The following is a 17779-nucleotide window of genomic DNA, read 5'->3' as shown; positions in this document are numbered from 1 at the left end:
TGTTTTATTAACATCTATTTGCCGAGAGCCCTCTTCTTCGGGGATTTCAGCCAACTTTTGGGGGGAAAATTACTGATGCTTCCGAATTAATGGTGTTTCCCTCACAGAACTACGCTGTGCCCACATGGGTTCGCAAGTGATCAAACCATCCTTTCCTGAAGCTGAAAATTTCTTTATTTGATGGTGGTTTTCTTTATCTCCTTTAAGCGTCTGAAGGGAAAAACAGTTCAGACACACGTGACTGGGCTTGCGTCCACACAGTCAAGTTTTTCCATGCAACGAGTGCCTGCTCCATTTCCTTATTGCCATTGCTTCATCAATTTCATACATCTCGGTTTTGGTAAAAGTGTGTTGGTGGCTCATCGATGCCTGGCTCTTAGAGGGAAATCAAGTCTCAGTGAGGCTTTTTCTAATCTCCCTATTTAAAATGTCAACGGTCACCAATAAAATACTATGGGGAGGGACCTTTTAAAGGGAAATAGTAATGGGGCGCCTGGGTGACTCAGTCAGTTACGTGTCCGACTTCCGCTCAGGTCATGATCTCGCGGCTCATGAGTTCGAGCCCCGCATGAGGCTCTGTGCTCGGAGCCTGGAACCTGCTTCCGATTCTGTGTCTCCCTCTCTCTCTGCCCCTCCCCACCCCTCTCTTTCTCTCTCTCTCAAAAATGATAAACATTAAAAAACTTTTTAGAAGTGAGGTCAGTTCTTGACTCTTTTCCTTAGCTTCATTACTTCTGGCATTGATGAAAATCTGAAACCAGCCTGGTTTAAATTTCTTATAGTAAGAAGCTTGGAAATTTCTTTTTCCTTGAAATTTCACAACTTTATCAGATCACGTCTGAAGGACGGGTTTCCCTTTATGGGCTTTATCTGAGAAATTGTGAGCCCGCTGGGTTTATAGGCTATTTCTCCCATTAGGGGATCCTTGTTTTCCGTTATATCACTGATAATTCTTTCTTACCTGTGACCTTTATGTTGCTAAATCCAAGGGTCTTTCTTTCTTTCTTTCTTCCTTCCTTCCTTTCTTTCTTTCTTTCTTTCTTTCTTTCTTTCTTTCTTTCATTTATTTTTGAGAGTGAGAGAGACAGAGCATGAGCAGGGAAGGGCAGAGAGGGAGACACAGAATCCAAAGCAGGCTCCAGGCTCTGAGCCATCAGCACAGAGCCCGATGCAGGGCTTGAACTCAGAAGCCGTGAGACCACGGCCTGAGCCGAAGTCGGACGCCCAGCCCACTGAGCCACGCAGGCGCCCCTCTGAGGGTCTTTTCTAGGTCTTCATTCAAGTTCTTATTCAAGCACTTGAAGTATTAGGAGCACCGGCCCCCACTCGGCCACCCCCCTACTTGTTCTTCCTTTACTTGATTCCCAGGAAACCATAACGTGATGGCTTTTCCTCACTGCCTCAGTCTCCTTTCTTATTCGTGTTTTTCTTTCTTCTTACCATGGAAGGGGGGAATACCCCCGGGCTTTGATCTCGGATCTCTGAACTCTGCCCATTGACTCCTTGGAGCGATCCGTAGACTCTTGGAGCGTTAAGTCCCATCTCAAGTATGAATCACACATGTTACGATCCCAGCCTGGACTCTCCCCTCCACCGCAGGTTCATTCATTCAGTTGCCCAGTGGCTTCTCCTCTTGGGTGTCCGGTATGTTCCTCAAGCTTAGTGTATCCAAAATGGAGCTCCAGACCTGCCTGGCCACACCCGCGCCTCCCGGGGTCCCCACTGCCTCCGTTACAGCATTTCCGTCCTTCCAGGGGCGTGTATCTTGGAATCATCTTTGATGCCCCCCCCCCCCCCGACACCTGCTTCAATTTATCAGTCCATCCTGCTGGCTTTCCCATCAGAACCCTTCTTACCACCTCTCCTGATCCAACATCTCCATCACCTCGGATTGGGCAGGAGGAGCCCGGATGACTGCAGGAGACCTCTAACTAGTCTTCCACCTTTGTCCCCCACCCCCGTTCATTCTTAACACAGAGACCAGAGGGTTCTTTTTTTTTTTTTTTTTTTTTTTTAACAATAAGCCAGGTCACATGTCTCCTCTGCTCAGGGCCCTCACAGGGCTTCTGTCTCCCGGAAAAAATCAAAGCCGCTGGGGCCTCGACGCCCTGAACCATCTGGAATGCCCTGCCTCCCCATTTATCCGTCCCACGTCGCCTATTCTCTGTTCTCCCCAGTGCTGTCTTCCTCGTAAGCTCAAAAGTATGCTCCTGCCTTGCTGTTCCTCTGCCTGGAATGTTCTTCCCCCAGATACCTGCCTGGCTTACTCCCTCAACCTTTGGTGTTCCTTGAATGAATGTTTCAATTTGCTTTTTTTTTTTTTTTTTGAGAATTCAAGGGCGAGATATTCCTTAATCCCTATATAACACCTCTCCTTGCACATTCCTTTCCGCCTGCCCTGTTCTCGCAGCGTGTTTCAAGTTTATCTTCTTCGGCAGATTCGGCTCTTAGCACGGTTACTTGTGGTCCTGCTGCTTTGATCTTTGCTGTTTCTGTCACCCTTTTTCCTTTTATCACACGCTCTCGCTCTCCGCCTGTTCATGTTTGGCCGCTGTTACACCCTTGGAAACCCATGTTCTTTCCCTTAAGCCCACCACCTTGTTCTTTTTATTTCTAAAACCAGCACCGTTCCTGGCACACGTCTGGATCTGCCCACTCACTCGCAAGTGCCAGGCACAGTTCTAAAGACGGAGACGGACAGTAGCAAAATAAACGAGTGTTAAAACAGGATGAGCGCAGAGCCCCTGGGTGGCTCAGTCAGTTGAGCATCTGACTCTTGGTTTCTGCTCACATCATGATCCCAGGGTCGTCGGATCGAGCCCTGCGTCAGGCTCTGCGCTGTGCATGGAGCCTGCTTAAGATTCTCCCTCTCTCTGTCTCTCTCTCTCTCTCTCTCCCCCCGCTGTCCCCCTCTCCCCAGCTTGTGTGCTCTCTAAAATAAAATACAATAAAATAAAATACCAGGATGAGCATTTGGGGGAAAATGAGGTAGGAAAGGGTGTTAGAAGTGCCTGTGGGGTATTCTACCAAGGCGTGACATTTGAGCAAAGATTTGGAAGAGGTGATTATTTATTTAAATGGGGTAGGAGGTCCTAAAGCCCCCAGCTCTCCCAACAAACCGGATGTCCCCTCTCCCCCTTAATGCAGTGTCAGAATCACATGATTACTTAAGCGTTCCCACTGGTTTATTTATATGTGATCAGTTTCCACTTATTTTCACATGGCCATGTTTTCACTAGAGCACAGCGGCGTGCTCACTGGCACACCCGGGCTTGTGGACCCGACTCTGCTAGCATACGTCTCCCCGCGTGTGACCAGAAGCGTAGTGTCTTACACAAGGGGGATTGTTTCCCCTGTCACGTAAAGGATGTCTGCAGGCAGAGGGTCCAGTCATGGCTTGGACAGATGTCTCTAAGACCTCAGGGACCCGGGCTCCTCTTAGCTCACAGCTTTTGATGATGTGACCTTCAAACTCAACGTGGCTTCTGGAGCTCCAGCCATCACGTCCGACTTCCAGAAAGCAGAATATAGAGAAGGGCCCACACCATCCCTTTAAAGAGTCTTCATAAAATGGTGCCCTGCCCTGTATACATCTCAGAGATCTCAGAGGTCAAAATTTAGGTGGTCTGGGGCGCCTGGCTGGCTCAGTCGGTTAGGTGTCCGACCTTGGCTCAGGTCATGATCTCATGGTTCACGGGTTTGAGCCCCACGTTGGGCTCTGTGCTGACAGCTGAGAGCCTGGAGCCTGCTTCAGATTCTGTGTCTTCCTCTCTTTACCCCTCCCCACTCGTTCTCTGTCTCTCTCTCCCTTTCTCTCAAAAATAAATACACATTTAAAGAAAATTAAAAGAAAAAAAAGGAGATAATCCGCAGTCTATGGCCCATCTACAAAGTAGGTAGTAGCTAAAATATTTGCTAAAATGTGGGCTTGTATTCAGAATTGAGATCTTGGGGTGCCTGGGTGGCTCAGTCAGTTAAGCGTCTGACTTCCACTCAGGTCATGATCTTGTGATTTGTGAGTTCGAGCCCCGCGTCGGGCTCTGTGCGGACAGCTCGGAGCCTGGAGCCTGCTTTGGATTCTGGGTCTCCCTCTCTCTCTGCCCCTCCCCCGCTCGTGCTCTGTCTCTCTCTCCGTCTCTCCCTCTCTCAAAAATAAACATTAAAACAAAATTTTAAAATAATAAAAACAAAAAAAAAGAATTGAGATCTTCCCAGGGGCACCTGGGCGGCTCAGTCAGTTAAGCGTCTGACTCTGGCTCAGGTCATGTTGTCACAGTTCGAGGGTTCAAGCCCTGCACTGGGTGGCACCTGCTTGGGATTCTCTCTCTCGCGCTCTCTCTCTGCGCCTGTCCCGCATTCTCTTTCTCTCAAGATAAATAAAGAAAAGAAAAGAACTGAGATCTTTCTAGATTGTCTTCTCTATAGTTACTTTTTTTAACTTTTTAAATGCTTATCTGTTTTTGAGAGAAAGCGAGGCCGTGTGAGTGCGGGCAGGGCCGAGAGAGAGGGAGACAAGAATCCGAAGCAGCCTCCGGGCTCTGAGCTGTCAGCACAGAGCCCGACGTGGGACTCGAACTCACGAACCGTGAGATCGTGACCTGAGTTGAAGTCAGACACTTACCCGACTGAGCCACTCAGGCGCCCCTGTGATATTTTATGTATACATCTATCTTTCTATGGCATTATGGTTGTGATTGCCTCACACGTTTGTGCCTGCGCTCTCTGACCCTGAGAAGGTGAGGCACCCAGAGTTCCTAGCAGCGTGCACACCGTAGAGTTCATTGATTTATTCAGCAGACATTTGTTGCCCACGGTTCTCCCCAGGCACCATCCAGGTTCTGGGGATACAGTAGAGAAAAAACAGAAGGGAGCTTGCCTTTGGGACCGTGAACAAATGCATACATAAGGAAAAATCATGCGATGAATTAAAACCCCCGAACCACAACGAACCAAAGAAATGAGAGCGATTATCTCCGCTTGGCTTTGACTTTGGGGGGTGCTAAATTACCTTAGGAATTTCTGGTGAGAACCAGACTTTTGTATTACTGTATTTTTCAAGGGAATTGCGTTAACAGCCGTTCATTTTTTTCTCCCTGCTTTTAGCAAAGTCATTCTTCCTTAATATTTGTTTCTCCATATGTGGACAGGTGGTTCTTAAAAGTGTTCTCCCATCTCCATTAGACACATACCTTTACGAATGGCACTTAGTCTTTCTAGTTATAAAAATATTCCTGGAGGGTCGCCTGGGAGGCTCAGTCGGTCAAGTGCCCGACTCTTGGTTTCAGCTCAGGTCATGATCTCACGGTTTGTGAGTTCAAGCCCCGCGTCGGGCTCTGGGCTAACAGCCTGGAGCCTGCTTCGGATTCTGTGTCTCTCTCTCTCTCTCTCTCTCTTCCTCCCCTGCTCGCTCTCTGTCTCTCTCTCAAAGATAAAGGTTTAAACAAATTTTTAAAAAGAGAAAAAGAAAAAGAAAAAAAATATATGTTTGACTAGAAAAAAATCTGTTATTAACCAATATAGATGCAGTTCTGTGAGTCCTTATTTGGACAAAATTCTTTACACGGTCAGCTGTATGATCATAATTCATTGTGTAAAAGGTATTTGCACGTGTTTAAATGCATTCCTGTTTGGTGGGTGTCATTTCAGGATTCGCAGCTGGTCATAGAAGCTTACAAGTCCGGCTTTGAGCCTCCCGGGGACATTGAATTTGAGGATTACACTCAGCCGATGAAGCGCACTGTGTCAGATAACAGCCTCTCGAATTCCAGAGGAGAAGGCAAACCGGAGCTCAAATTTGGTGGCAAATCCAAAGGAAAGTTGTGGCCCTTCATCAAAAAAAATAAGGTACTGATGGTTGGACCCGGTGTGAAAGGAGTTTTATAAAGTGTGGCGATTTTTGACTTTCTCTGTTAAGCCTTTAAAAACAAACAAGCAAAGAATTTTAAACAGAACGCAGAATGCAAAGAAAGAAAAGCTAGTGAGCTGTTTTATTTTGAACCATCATTTCTCTTTGGTGGTGGAACCTTTGCCATGGCCATTTGTCTGACTTCCGATGCATATTACCACTCTGTACCGTGTCGCCCACGCTAACCCTGACCTCTACTGACCTCTCGGCCATTTCCCATCATGCCTTTCACTGCTAAGTCTCCCAGACGCCCGGTCGCCTCGGCTGGGAGAGGGGTTACCGCGCAGAATTCCGATAACGATTTATCAGCAGATCTCATTGGAATCGCTTCCATGGGTTAATAACTCGGTGTTGGACTCGTGTTAACCTGTGTGCGTCCATGCCCATTTTTTGCGTTTCCTTTTGATAGTGTGATGCGCAGGCGCATGGCCGCTCTAACCTGGGCGTCGGCTGTGGTCAAGGCCGCGGGACTGCTTTTGCCTCAGGATAACTTTGCTATGTGCTTCGCAGAGGCTGTCGGGTCCTTCATTTTCTCCCACCAAGCTCAGCTCTGTTAGCGTAGGCGGGTTAGAAGTCTCGGCCCTTCTGGCTCTAACGGGTTTGGCGGAACTAATCAGAAGCCTTAGTTTGCATGTGGAAAGTCTGCATGAGCTGCTGGTCAGATGTCCCTCGGTCTTCTTGCTTCTACTTACTAAAAACTTCCCCTTTCGTCACATGCCCCAGTGTTTTCTTTCGGACCATGGCCGGGATAGTCGATCGTTTTGCGTTGTACTTGCTTTGGATTTCCAATATGATTTGATGCTTATTTTTGTTTTGTGTCTTATCTTCTTGTTTCTGATTTTACTCTGTCACTGCTCCGTCTCTTACATGTAGCTTATGTCCCTTTTAACATCCCCCCATCAGCCTCCCCCTCCTCCCCCTGCCTCTGCCTTACCCACTGCTGTTCCCAACGGCCCCCAGTCTCCCAAGCAGCAAAAGGAACCCCTCTCCCATCGCTTCAACGAGTTCATGACCTCCAAACCCAAAATCCACTGCTTCAGGAGCCTAAAGCGTGGGGTAAGTTCCGCTCCGGAATCCTGTCTCTCTCGTGCGCTTGGGTTGCGTGTTTGGCCCTGCGTCACTTTATCTCGTTTGTGAGTTGAGCCCGTTGTGTTTTCCCATAACGCGAAACCGTAAGGACCTGTGATTCCTCATAGCTAGACGGAAGAACAACAATAGAAAGAGGGGAGGAGGAAGGAGGAAGCAGAATGGACGGAAAGAAGAAGAGAAAGCCAGCCAGCCCGGGGTTCTGTGCGCCCTTCGCGCGTTTCGGAAGGACTTGTCTCCACTTCCCTTTTAAAACATCTAAGTCATTAATATTTTACCAAAAAAGGAAAACTTCGGTTTGCTCTCTAAAGCCAGTGGCAGACGAGATGAGGAATTGGAAGTCACTGTACGCCCAGAAAATACTTGCTCGTTAATTCCCAAAACCACCTGAGTGTCGCCGAGGCACTTCTCCCCGGGCTAAGCCTCAGGGTTCGGAGGGCGGAGATGTCATGAGTTTACAGTGGTTTCTTGAGCCGTTTGGCTGAACTTACAAGACTGATAAAATACCTGTTGACTGGAAGAGGCCGAACGCAGTATTTGTCTTTAAAGGGTGAAAATAAGAAGGAGCTGACGTTTATCGAGTGCTTGTGATGTACCAGACCCTGTTCGGTGTGCTCGTTTGCTTTTCCTTCGGCCGCCCTCCGAACCTAGGTACCGAGGTTTCCTTGTCTTGCTGGCAAGAAAACTAAGGCATAAAAAGATGAACTTAGGAAGACGGCGAGCCAGAATGAAAGCCAGAGAGCCCGCTCGTCATACGCTGAGGTTTTGCGACATCCACATTCAGGGAGGATCTGGTACCCCACGGTCGACCCGCCAGTGGAGGTCATTTATACTCCAGTTTGCCACGCTGATTACCATTGCCTGGCTTCACTCACAGGGTTTTGTGGAATTGATCCAGGAACCAAAAGTAGATACCAGTGTGGTTTACGGGAAAAGATTGGAATAGAGTCAGCCGTAGCCTCCCAAATAAATCGAACCGATCAGTGGACTCTAAGCCACGCCCCCAACACTCTTCATTACGAATAACGAGTGAAGTGTGGCAGTGAAGAGCAAACAGACACATAGCGCGGTGACGTATCCAGTAAAGGTCTTTTGTCCTGACCTTTGGGGATCGCCGTCCGGTGGCAGGGGGATGTGTTCTTGTACCGATGATTTTTACTCTTCCCCTCCTTTGGGTAAAGAAGAAGTGTCAGTAAATAACAGCCAATCAAGTGGTTGCCTTTTAAAACAAGGGACAGCACATCTGCTAAAATTGGAACGATACAGAGGAGATTAGCGTGGTCCCTATGTGAGAGTGACACACAAAATCATGAGACGTTCCATTTTTTTAAATGTTTATTTATTTTTGAGAGAGAGAGAGAGAGAGAGAGCGAGTGTGAGTACACGAGCGAGGGAGGGGCAGAGAGAGAGGGAGACACAGAATCCAAAGGAGGCTCCAGGCTCCGAGCCGTCAGCGCGGAGCCCGACGCGGGGCTCGAACTCACGACTGCGAGATCATGACCTGAGCCGAAGTCGGATGCTTAACCGACTGAGCCACCCAGGCGCCCCTGCGCGTTCCGTATTTTAAAAATAAATAAGTAAACGGAACAAGGGACAACCCCCCTATTTCTTTATATGCAGAGTTTCTTTCATCAGGGAATCCCAGTGTTTCATGCAAAGAATCTGTATTGTTGGTGGGATTATTTTGTTTTAAGGTTACCCAGCGTGTCAGGTTAGGAATTAGAGATTTAACTTCCGCAAGACTTCAGGAGAGCCGTTGTTAGGAGGCAGAGTATAGCATCCCAAGTAGATGACGGATCGCGTTGAGCTCTATAATGAGATCTCAATCCCTGGCTCGATCAGGCTGGCTTTTAACACTCCCGTCCATCCCGCTTTTACTCCTGGAAGAATTTCCAACATCTGGCCAGGGTGTTTTTGCTCGACCGTATAAAGCTTTACATCAACTATAAGTCTGTTAACCCATCTCGGCCACTTCCAAAACCTTTACAGAGCGCTCATTTATTATATTTCTAATAAACCCCTCTGCACGGTCTTTTGGAATCTCCTAACGGAGTCTGTTGAATATCCGTGATTGTTTCCCATTTGTTTGTGTCTCTTCCATTCTGTCAACACCACACAGTCTGTCGGTTGCAAATGGTTTCTGAATCTGTGTCTCATGCTGTTCTCTGAATGTTTAGGAAAAGACCAAAGAATGTCAGTAATCAATAAGCGTACGGGAAAGATGGCTAGGAAAAATTTAACACTTAACACCGTGAAATGAGAAACCAGCTATTATGAGGATTTAAAGGAAAATCCCTTTTTAAAAAAAAAAAAATGGTCATCAGCAAAATGAAGTTTATTTCTTACTCTTTAAACCTGTGCTCAGCAAAAACAGGGTTAACAAAATTTCTCCTCGATAGTGAGTGTGCTTTGCTGAGAGTGAACTCACACATATACAGACCGGAAACATCAGTAAGGAGATAGAAACATATTTCTGCCTCCCTCACTTTTGGTCAGTCTGCTCTTAGCAAAGGTCACATTTGATGACCCTTCCTTCAGGAAGTAGCAGTCAACCAAAAGGAAAGAAAAAGGAAACTCATGATCCAAGTATGATTAGGAAGTTCAAAAAAATAAAAAGCAATCTGAAGTTTGGGGAAACAGATTTCATTTTATTTTTTTTAATTTATGATTTGTTAACAAATTGGATGTAAAGCAACCCTACCAGGGAAGGGTGTTGTAAGCTATTGGCATCTGCAAGAAGATTCTGTTTCACTGAACGTTTCTACAGTAGGTCACCTAAGCATGATTAGCCATGTTTTCATCTTTCCGTAAGAAAAATGGAACTAGAAAGTATGGTCTCGGTTTGCCATTTACAGATGTAATTTTATTGCCTTAAATTAAGATTTCTTTTCCCGGGCTGGGCAAGGGCCTTCTAAATCTAAAACGTGGACATATTTTCCCCACGTTTGAGAGCTCGTTGCATGGAAAAATCCCATCAACGTGGATGAAAAGATTTGGAAAGTCCTTACCGACCGTTTGTCAGATGTTGCGGTTGTATGGTTACTGTAATTTTTTATTTATTTTATCTTGTTCTCTTGCTGATTATTGGCAGACTCAGTCTTTCTGTTTTCACAAAGAACTCATGAAGAGGACGATAGGGAAGCCCACGTATGCTTTTGAAGCTAGGGACTATGTTGTAAGTTTCCATGTGTCGGCCAGGTCATACAGTCACAGCACAGGCACTAACCCCTATGACAGCACCAAGACTGGGGACCCAGCAATGAAATTCTCCACTGGCGGACCTGGACACAGAAAAAGCCCAATTCTCAGTATAAATGCAATCCCAAGCTCCTTCATCCGGAAAGCTTGGGGCGGGAGGTGGGGAAGAGAACCCAACTTCCCAGTAACCACCAAACTGCCTAAAAACGCCAGTGAGCTGAGCTCGGCCGTCTGAGACGATGTCCCTGGGTATGTGCCTTTACGGCAGAGTCTCCCCCATAAGCGCAGCCACAGAGCGTGGTCCCAGGAGAAGGACACTCTTAACGGACGGCAGTTGCGTAGCAAGAGGGCTCACGATCGGGTCTGAAACAGGTGGATCCGTAAGGGGGTTATGCCATAAAGCTTGGAGAGCCAGAACGACCACTGAAGCAACGAGCAAGGTCATAGAGTAGTACCGTGACTTTCCACGGACCTTAAGCACGTTTACTCGTGTATTTATTTTCACCGTCCCCTTTCTTCGTACTTGAGGTTAGTACCTGCGGCTGCAGAATAACACATGGACCCGCTGGCTCTGTGTTCCCTCATGTGTTATTGACACGTGTGGCTTCCGAGGCTCCATACTTGTTGCCTGAAACTGACAGCTTCTTAGCTCCCCGGGTGTCTCGCGGCGCACTTAATGCCGTCTTTGAAAACGATTCTCTTAAATGATTCGGTTTCTAATGTCAAATGATCTAACTGGCTGGCTTACAACTCACGACCGGAAACCAGTTTATGATAATCGTTACAAGAATACGCGGCACCGTGCTGGTGCTTTATGTAGATTCCCCATCACTGTCCACTTCGGAAAATCGAATTTTGTCTTGGAAACTCGGTATTTTCCCATTGGTGCTCGGATTTGTTTCCAGTCCTCATGATTCGTTTTCATTATGAAGTGGTGATATTCCCGTGCCATGAGGCTTGATGTTAGAATTCTTCTTTCGGGATGCTTAAGGAAGAATACATAACTTGCATACGTATATAAGTCACCGAAGTAGCCGAATAGAGAACAGGTAACGTATGAAGTTCAAATGCCGGTTCTTTGAATTAGGAGCATTGAAGACGATAACGTGTGAGGAGACATCTGTAGGTGGTAGTGTGCTTTCTAGGGAGGATATTCGCAAAGTTTTCTGCTGTGCACCCGGTGTTGTCTGTAAAGAACCCAAGTCGTGACAAACTGATCTGTGCTAAAGCTCACAGGAGGGGCGCACGAGACAGTCGCGAGTGTGCCTGTGTGTACCGTGTTCTCCCAAAAGTTTTGTCCGACCACTTCCTTCCTTCAAGGTCTTTCTTTTTCCCCCATAAGGGCAATGTCTTTAAAAGCTTCCTGCCTATTTAAAAAGAAGCGTCCATTTTTGAGTTAATCTTAAGAATAAGATTTTTTAAATCTGGTTAAGGAATTTTAACACCCTCCCCACTCGCCACTTAAAATCAAAGGGCCCTTTCTTCGGTGCTTTGTCCCCAACATAGTTTTGATCCTACTACAGCTGCCGGAACTTTTAGGATTGACGACAGCTAAGCAAAAAGGCACTGCACTCTCAAAACACTGCTTTATAGCCATAGAGCATGTCCCCCCTGTTAACGAAGGACCGAATGTTTCGTTTGCTAATTCGGAGATGCCTCGTCATCTGTTTTGTGTCGAGGAGTCACTATACCTTTGCTAATCTGCAGGCCCAGCAGAATTGCACCTGCTGTGTCCTGATAATTCCCAGCAAATCCACAGCAAGGAGTAAGTGTTCCCTCGGTAGTTGAGACAGCTGGTTCTCTATTTCCTAAAGGTAACCTTCAGAGCAGCTGCTGCTGTTAATTCCCCAAGTGCTATGTAACCCCCGGGGGTAGGGCTCAGAGTGGATGGAGAGCCTCTGAGTACACCTTCCACGGCGCAGGAGGTGGTGAGCGGTGCTCAGGTGGGAGAGAGCAACGCCCTGCCTCCAGCCTGGTGCAGAGAGGCTTTCTGGCTCCTGTGGGTGGTTTCCTCAAGCAACTTCCAGTCCCTGGTCCCCCGTTCACCCACTCGAGAGTGGGTGCCTTTAAGAAATGCCAGTTATTAGAGTTCCTTAAGACAGATTACTTGTACCTTGTGGAAGTCCTTGCTCTCCAGACCCCCGCTGTGAGTAAAACATTCCATGTGAAATTTGGTGAACAAAAGCCTACCTGATTATTCTTGGCTTGTATTATCCGCACGCGTTACCCACTGCAAACGTAATTTAGCTCATCTCCAGGCTGATGTGACCGATACAGAACTGTGAACAGAAACTCTCCTTTTCTATCTTTATTCTTTGCTCTGGCAACGTGGCAGCTAAAAGAAGGTTTTTGGCAGGGGCCAGCCCCTCTTGTGAACGTTTGCACAGATCCGCTGCAAGCCATTTGCACAAGCGACAGGTGAATTTATGTGCTATGTTAATACGGTGGAACTGGTCGAGTTCCTCTTCTTCTGATGTGTTGTCTCTCTCTCTTTTTTTCCCCTGTTACCTCTTCAATTTTTACATGAAGCTTTCTCTCAAGCTGGTAAGCACAATTATTCTATGCATGTCCTGAATCTAATCAGCTTGCTTTTTTTTTTTTTTTTTTTGGTGTGTGTTTCCTTTGCGTGTGCTTTTGCTGGTGTTTTTTCATCAGACCTTTGCAAAACAAAGGTCCAAAATCTAATAGGGGCGATCTTAATCTTTTCAAGTCGCTAAGAAAATTAACGCTTAACTCCTGATTTGGTTTTCTTTCTTATTGGGGCCTTAAGAGGATGGCAAATATTCATAAGCTTTATTTAAGTGCGAGCATAAATAGAAATACTCAATATCGGGGGGGTGGCTCATGGGATCATTTGGAGTCAAGGTAAATTTCGCGGCTGGAGGGTGCTCCTCCCTGGGGACCCCAGAAGCAGATGGAAGATGCGGGGAGCCTGAAGGACACGTGCAGGGATGGTGCCGGTCTCAAACTCAGGTCCGAGGCAGCCTGCGAGAATCGCAAGCCACGGAATGTTTAAAGTTGCTACATAAATACGTGGGTGCCTTGTGCATAGCTGATTTAAGAAATCACAAGGTGACTTTACAGACACCGCAAGGAGCCTCCTAAGCCTTTCTAAAATGATGTACTTAGTGTTCTGTGTTGTTCCTACCTACTTGCATATAGCCCTAGTAAACAGACTAATCATTATTAAATTTCTTAAAAGAAACTCTTAACCCTATAACCCTTAACTGCACTTCAGATACGTGTAACTTACATAGTGGTCTCAACGGCACAGCTGAGAATTTCCTAAAATTATGGACCATGATAAATTGCAACAATTCAACCAGGGAGGAAGTCAGCACTTTATGCAATTCTGTTGATAATGCAGGATAAGAGTTTCTGGTTATCCTGATGTACACATTTGGACGCGTGCACGTATATGTATATGTGCGCATATACAGAATTTTTTCCACCTGACTCAGTATTTGGCAACCAACTCAACCCTAAAGAAAATGAATATTTTAGGGGTGCCTGGCTGGCTCAGTCCATAGGGCATGTGAGTCTTGATCTCAGAGTCATGAGTTCAAGCTCCACGTTGGGCGTGGAGCGTACTTAAACACACACATGTGCAAGCACACACATTTATTTGATCCTAGCATTCGTTTATCAAGAATTAAGCACATGGCCCAAATGGACTCACTGGTGAATTCTACCAAGTATTTCGGGAAGAAATTCTATCAGTTCTCTATAATTTCTTTCAGAAGATCGAAGCAGAGGAAATACTTCCTAACTCATTCTCTGGGGCCAGCATTACCCTAACGCCAAAACCAGAAGAGGGAAGGAAGGAAGGAAGGAAGGAAGGAAATGAATATTTTATTAAATTGAACATTTCTTAAACTCAAAATCCAAGACGAATCCCTAATTAAAGTGTCTACAAGAAGGAAAACATTCTAAATGTTTCAATGAACTGCGTTCGATGACAGCAACAATCGGGGAGAAATTAGATCGATTAAGTAGGAGTCTCTCAGATACTGGGGTTCCTTCCTTGCCCTTTCTGTATTTCTTCTTCTGCTGAGGTGCTGGCAACAAAGGATAATATCACTAATAATATTAGGCGGTCTTTCCGTCTGAGATAGAAATCATTTTACCCACCCGGTATTGAATTGTTGCTTTATATCGTTACGTAGACGCTAATAAAGAAATGGAGTGTTGCCCAGAGACGCCTGGGGTGGAAACAAGCGTAAAATCCCAGGAAGCAGCTCGTGCTTGGGCTGTTTGTGGGGAAATGCTCCGGAGCAAGTGTTTGATTCCAGAAATGGGCAAAACAAGTTCCTCCTAGAGCCACAGCCACTTAAAATAACCATACGTGCTTTGACCTCCCCCCCCCCCTTCCTGAAACACCAGTGCCACCTGGTGTGGCCAGTCTCTTTGTAAACCAGGCCATTCCAAAGACTTCAGAAAGTCTGTTCTGACCCGAAGCTAGAAATATAAATTCCTTCATGGAATTAAAAAGCTAATTGGACACAATGGCCTTTTAAGGCACTTCCAGACACCATACGCTCCTTTGGATGTAGAAGTTATGACCTGCAACTCCAAGGGCGACATGAGGTTTGTTTGAGGCATAGTGCATGAGATTAGGTTCTATTTTTTAATATTTTTATTTATTTTTTGAGAGAGAGAGCGTGCAAGCAGGGGAGGGGCAGAGAGAGAGGGGGGGACAGAGGATCCGAAGCAGGCCCCAGGCTCTGAGCCATCAGTACAGAGCCCGATGCAGGGCTCGAACCCACGGACCGTGAGATCATGGCCCGAGCCAAAGTCGGGGCACTTAACTGACTGAACCACCCAGGTGCCCCGAGATTAGTTTCTAAACAGCAATACAGAAGCACGGAATATCTATCAAAAGGGCCCTAATTCATTCCTTCCTCATTTAACCGTTTTTAGTTTTCGTAAATGATTAAAGTTAACTTTTTTGCTGTTGAGGGTATCTGTCCGTAAGCCCTAAGCACGGTCCGTTTTACTGAAGATCCCTTTGCAGCTGTGGATACACCAAATGCAAATCTTACACCTGTTCTCCATCTAGACCTGTGCCGTCCCGTATGGCAGGCACACTTCACACGTGGCTCTTCACATTTCAGTTCAGGAAAATGAAACGAAAACTTCAGGCAGTCCCACGGTTGCCCTGGCCGCGGTGCAGATGTGCGGCAGCTCTGTGCGACTACCGCACTGACCAGTGCAGACATGAGACCTTTTCCATCCTTTGTCGAAAAAAAAATTCTTCGGGACTCCCAGCACACAGTCAGGCTCAGTGAAGATCCGTGAGTCGACGTCGACCGCTCGCTAGGTCTCCTGGCGGCCGTGACTTGTTGCAGCACCGAAAAGCAACACAGACCAAAAAGCCCCTCCATTCCGGAAAGCGTGCTGATCTGTTTTGAGTCAAGCCAGCACGAGGACAGAGTCTCGTGCTCGCTGGCCCGGCGACTGAATTCAGCCCAAGTGAAAAAGCACACGATTGAGGGTTGCAAGTGTCACCGACACGGCAGTAGCACGTGGGAAAGAAAAAACAAGTCTGATTTCTTTCTGGTTCCTCTTCGCCGTCGAGGCGATTGGACTGGCTCGGTTTGCCATCAGGGAAATAGCCACTTCTGGTTTCACTCAAATCTTTCTCTTACACGCACACACACACGCACGCGCGCGCACAAGTCTGAGAGCATCAGCTGAGAGAGGTCTGTGCGTGGCCTTCGGGTAAACCCTGCTGAATCACACGCTTCCAGCCCAGCAACCTGGCATCCTGTCGCAGGCAGCCAAGGAGCCTTGGTCACAAAGCACCATATTAGCTGCTTGGCAAATTCAGCTTGATTTCGGAATTCCGTTATCCGGGTCCCCTCTTTTCCACCCCCTCCCGAGCCAGTCTGGTCTTTGTTTAATTGGCTCGAAAGCAAGGCGGGGTGGGGGTGGGGGGATCTCTTTTTCAATTCCTTGGCTTCTCCCTGGTTGTGGAATACATTTCTCTGTCTTTATGGTCACAGCCTCGTTGAAGTCAAAGCACTCGGGGACCAACAGCCTAGCCGCAGCTTCTAACGCGTAAGCATCTGTCTGGAAGCTCGCTGTTGATATTTTCTGCTCAGATGGCAGGCACGGAGGAAAGATAGGAATTGTTTCTGAAGGGGGATCAAGATGTCAAAATCTGCTCCTCCTGCCAGATTGGAAACAGCTGGCATGGATTTATTTGCACGCTGGGAAGCCGGTGTGGAGATCGGGGCGCGAGCTCTCCGCGGACTTTTCTGCGGTCACCCTCTAGATGTCAAAAGGCGTGACCAGACTTTCAGAGGGAAGGGTCCAGTGGGGGGTGGGGGGGTGGGGAGGTGGGAGGATATATGTTTTAATGTCCTTTTCACCCACGGTCTCTGAGCAGCCAGATGTCCCATCTGTCACTTGCTGGGGGTGGAAACTTTTGGCCTCCGCCTGTGTGCAGAAATGGGAAGAAAGATCAGGGAGGAAAGCAGTGCCTTTGACGGGACATGGGTGACAGGGGCGCTTGTCCCTGTGTTTTATGAAGGAAGCAGAAACTCCAAACTTCCTTCAGACTTCAGCGATGCCACCGACCCTGGCGGTCAAGTGGAGAACCTGTCGCAAAATGGGTTTCTCGTGGATTCTCGCGGGGGTCAGAGGTACTTCTTCGCCTCCCTCCTTCTGCCGTCTCGCTCTCTGCCTTTGGCGGAAGGCGGCTGGGCCGGCAGGCCTGGAGCGGGAACCGGTCTGTGGGACTTTCCTTGGCGGTTTGCATGCACTGATTCTGCGACTCAGCTGGGTGTCGTGGGAAAGGGCTTCACCGATTTCATGAAAACACATGCGGACATCTGCGGCCCCCGGGGTCTGGGGGCATCTTTCCCGCGGGCTTCGCTCGGTGTCTGTTTTCCAGCCCTGCCGCTGGCTCACGCGTGTTTGCATCTGCAGGGCGCCGCGCCAGAGGATTTCAGCAACCTCCCGCCTGAGCAGAGAAGGAAAAAGCTGCAGCAGAAAGTCGATGAATTAAATAAGGAAATTCAAAAGGAGATGGACCAAAGGTAGAGTGCAGCAGTGTGACTTACTGAGAAATTCAGGTTCGGGGGTGCCTGGCCGGCTCAGTCGGGGGGAGCTCGCAAACGCTCGGTCTCGGGGTCGTGAGTTCGAGCCCCCACGTTGGGTGTAGAGATGACTTAAAAAAAAGTCGAAAGAAAGAGAGAAAGAAAGAAAGGGAGGAAGGAAGAAAGAAAGAAAAAAGGAAGGAAGGAAGAAAGAAAGGAAAAAAGGAAGGAAGGAGGAAGGAAGAAAAAAGAAGGTAGAGAGAAAGAAAGGAAGGAAGAAAAATGAAGGAAGGAAGGAAGAAAGGAAAAAGAAGGAAGGAGAAGGAAGAAAAAAAGGAAGGAAGAGAGAAAGAGGAAGGAAGGAAGGAAGAAGAAGGAAGGAGGAAAAAGAAAAAAGAAAAAGGAAGGAAGGAAGAAGGAAGGAAGATAGAAAAGGAAAAGAAAGGACGAAGGGAGGAAGGAGGAAAAATGAAAAAGGAAGGAAGAAAGAAAAGAAAAAGAAAGGAAAGGAGGAAGGAAGAAAGAAAGAGGAAAGGAAGGAAGGAAG

The 17779-nt window shown here is 47.3% G+C and overlaps 1 protein-coding gene and 1 pseudogene across 15 annotated transcripts in view; both read left to right on the top strand.

Moving 5' to 3' along the window:
* The window catches only part of FNBP1 (formin binding protein 1), a 139300-nt gene that overhangs the window by 106690 nt on the left and 14831 nt on the right, over positions 1-17779 (top strand). For 5 of the 15 annotated variants that reach the window (XM_078436364.2, XM_078436371.2, XM_078436363.2 and 2 more), the window contains 4 exons: positions 5647-5844; positions 6779-6961; positions 12719-12733; positions 17123-17232. In XM_078436364.2, the coding sequence (XP_078292490.1) occupies positions 5647-5844; positions 6779-6961; positions 12719-12733; positions 17123-17232 (506 nt within the window). The remainder of the gene's footprint in view (positions 1-5646; positions 5845-6778; positions 6962-12718; positions 12734-17122; positions 17233-17779) is intronic. The other 10 variants (XM_078436368.2, XM_078436367.2, XM_078436373.2 and 7 more) reach the window with 5 other exon arrangements.
* Positions 8207-8320, top strand: LOC132663934 (U6 spliceosomal RNA; annotated as a pseudogene).

The sequence above is a fragment of the Panthera onca genome, chromosome D4 (assembly GCF_046562875.1).
Source record: "Panthera onca isolate mPanOnc1 chromosome D4, mPanOnc1 haplotype 2, whole genome shotgun sequence".
Lineage (NCBI taxonomy): Eukaryota > Metazoa > Chordata > Mammalia > Carnivora > Felidae > Panthera > Panthera onca.
Note: the sequence above shows the minus strand (reverse complement) of the source record. Positions and strands in the feature narration are given on the sequence as shown.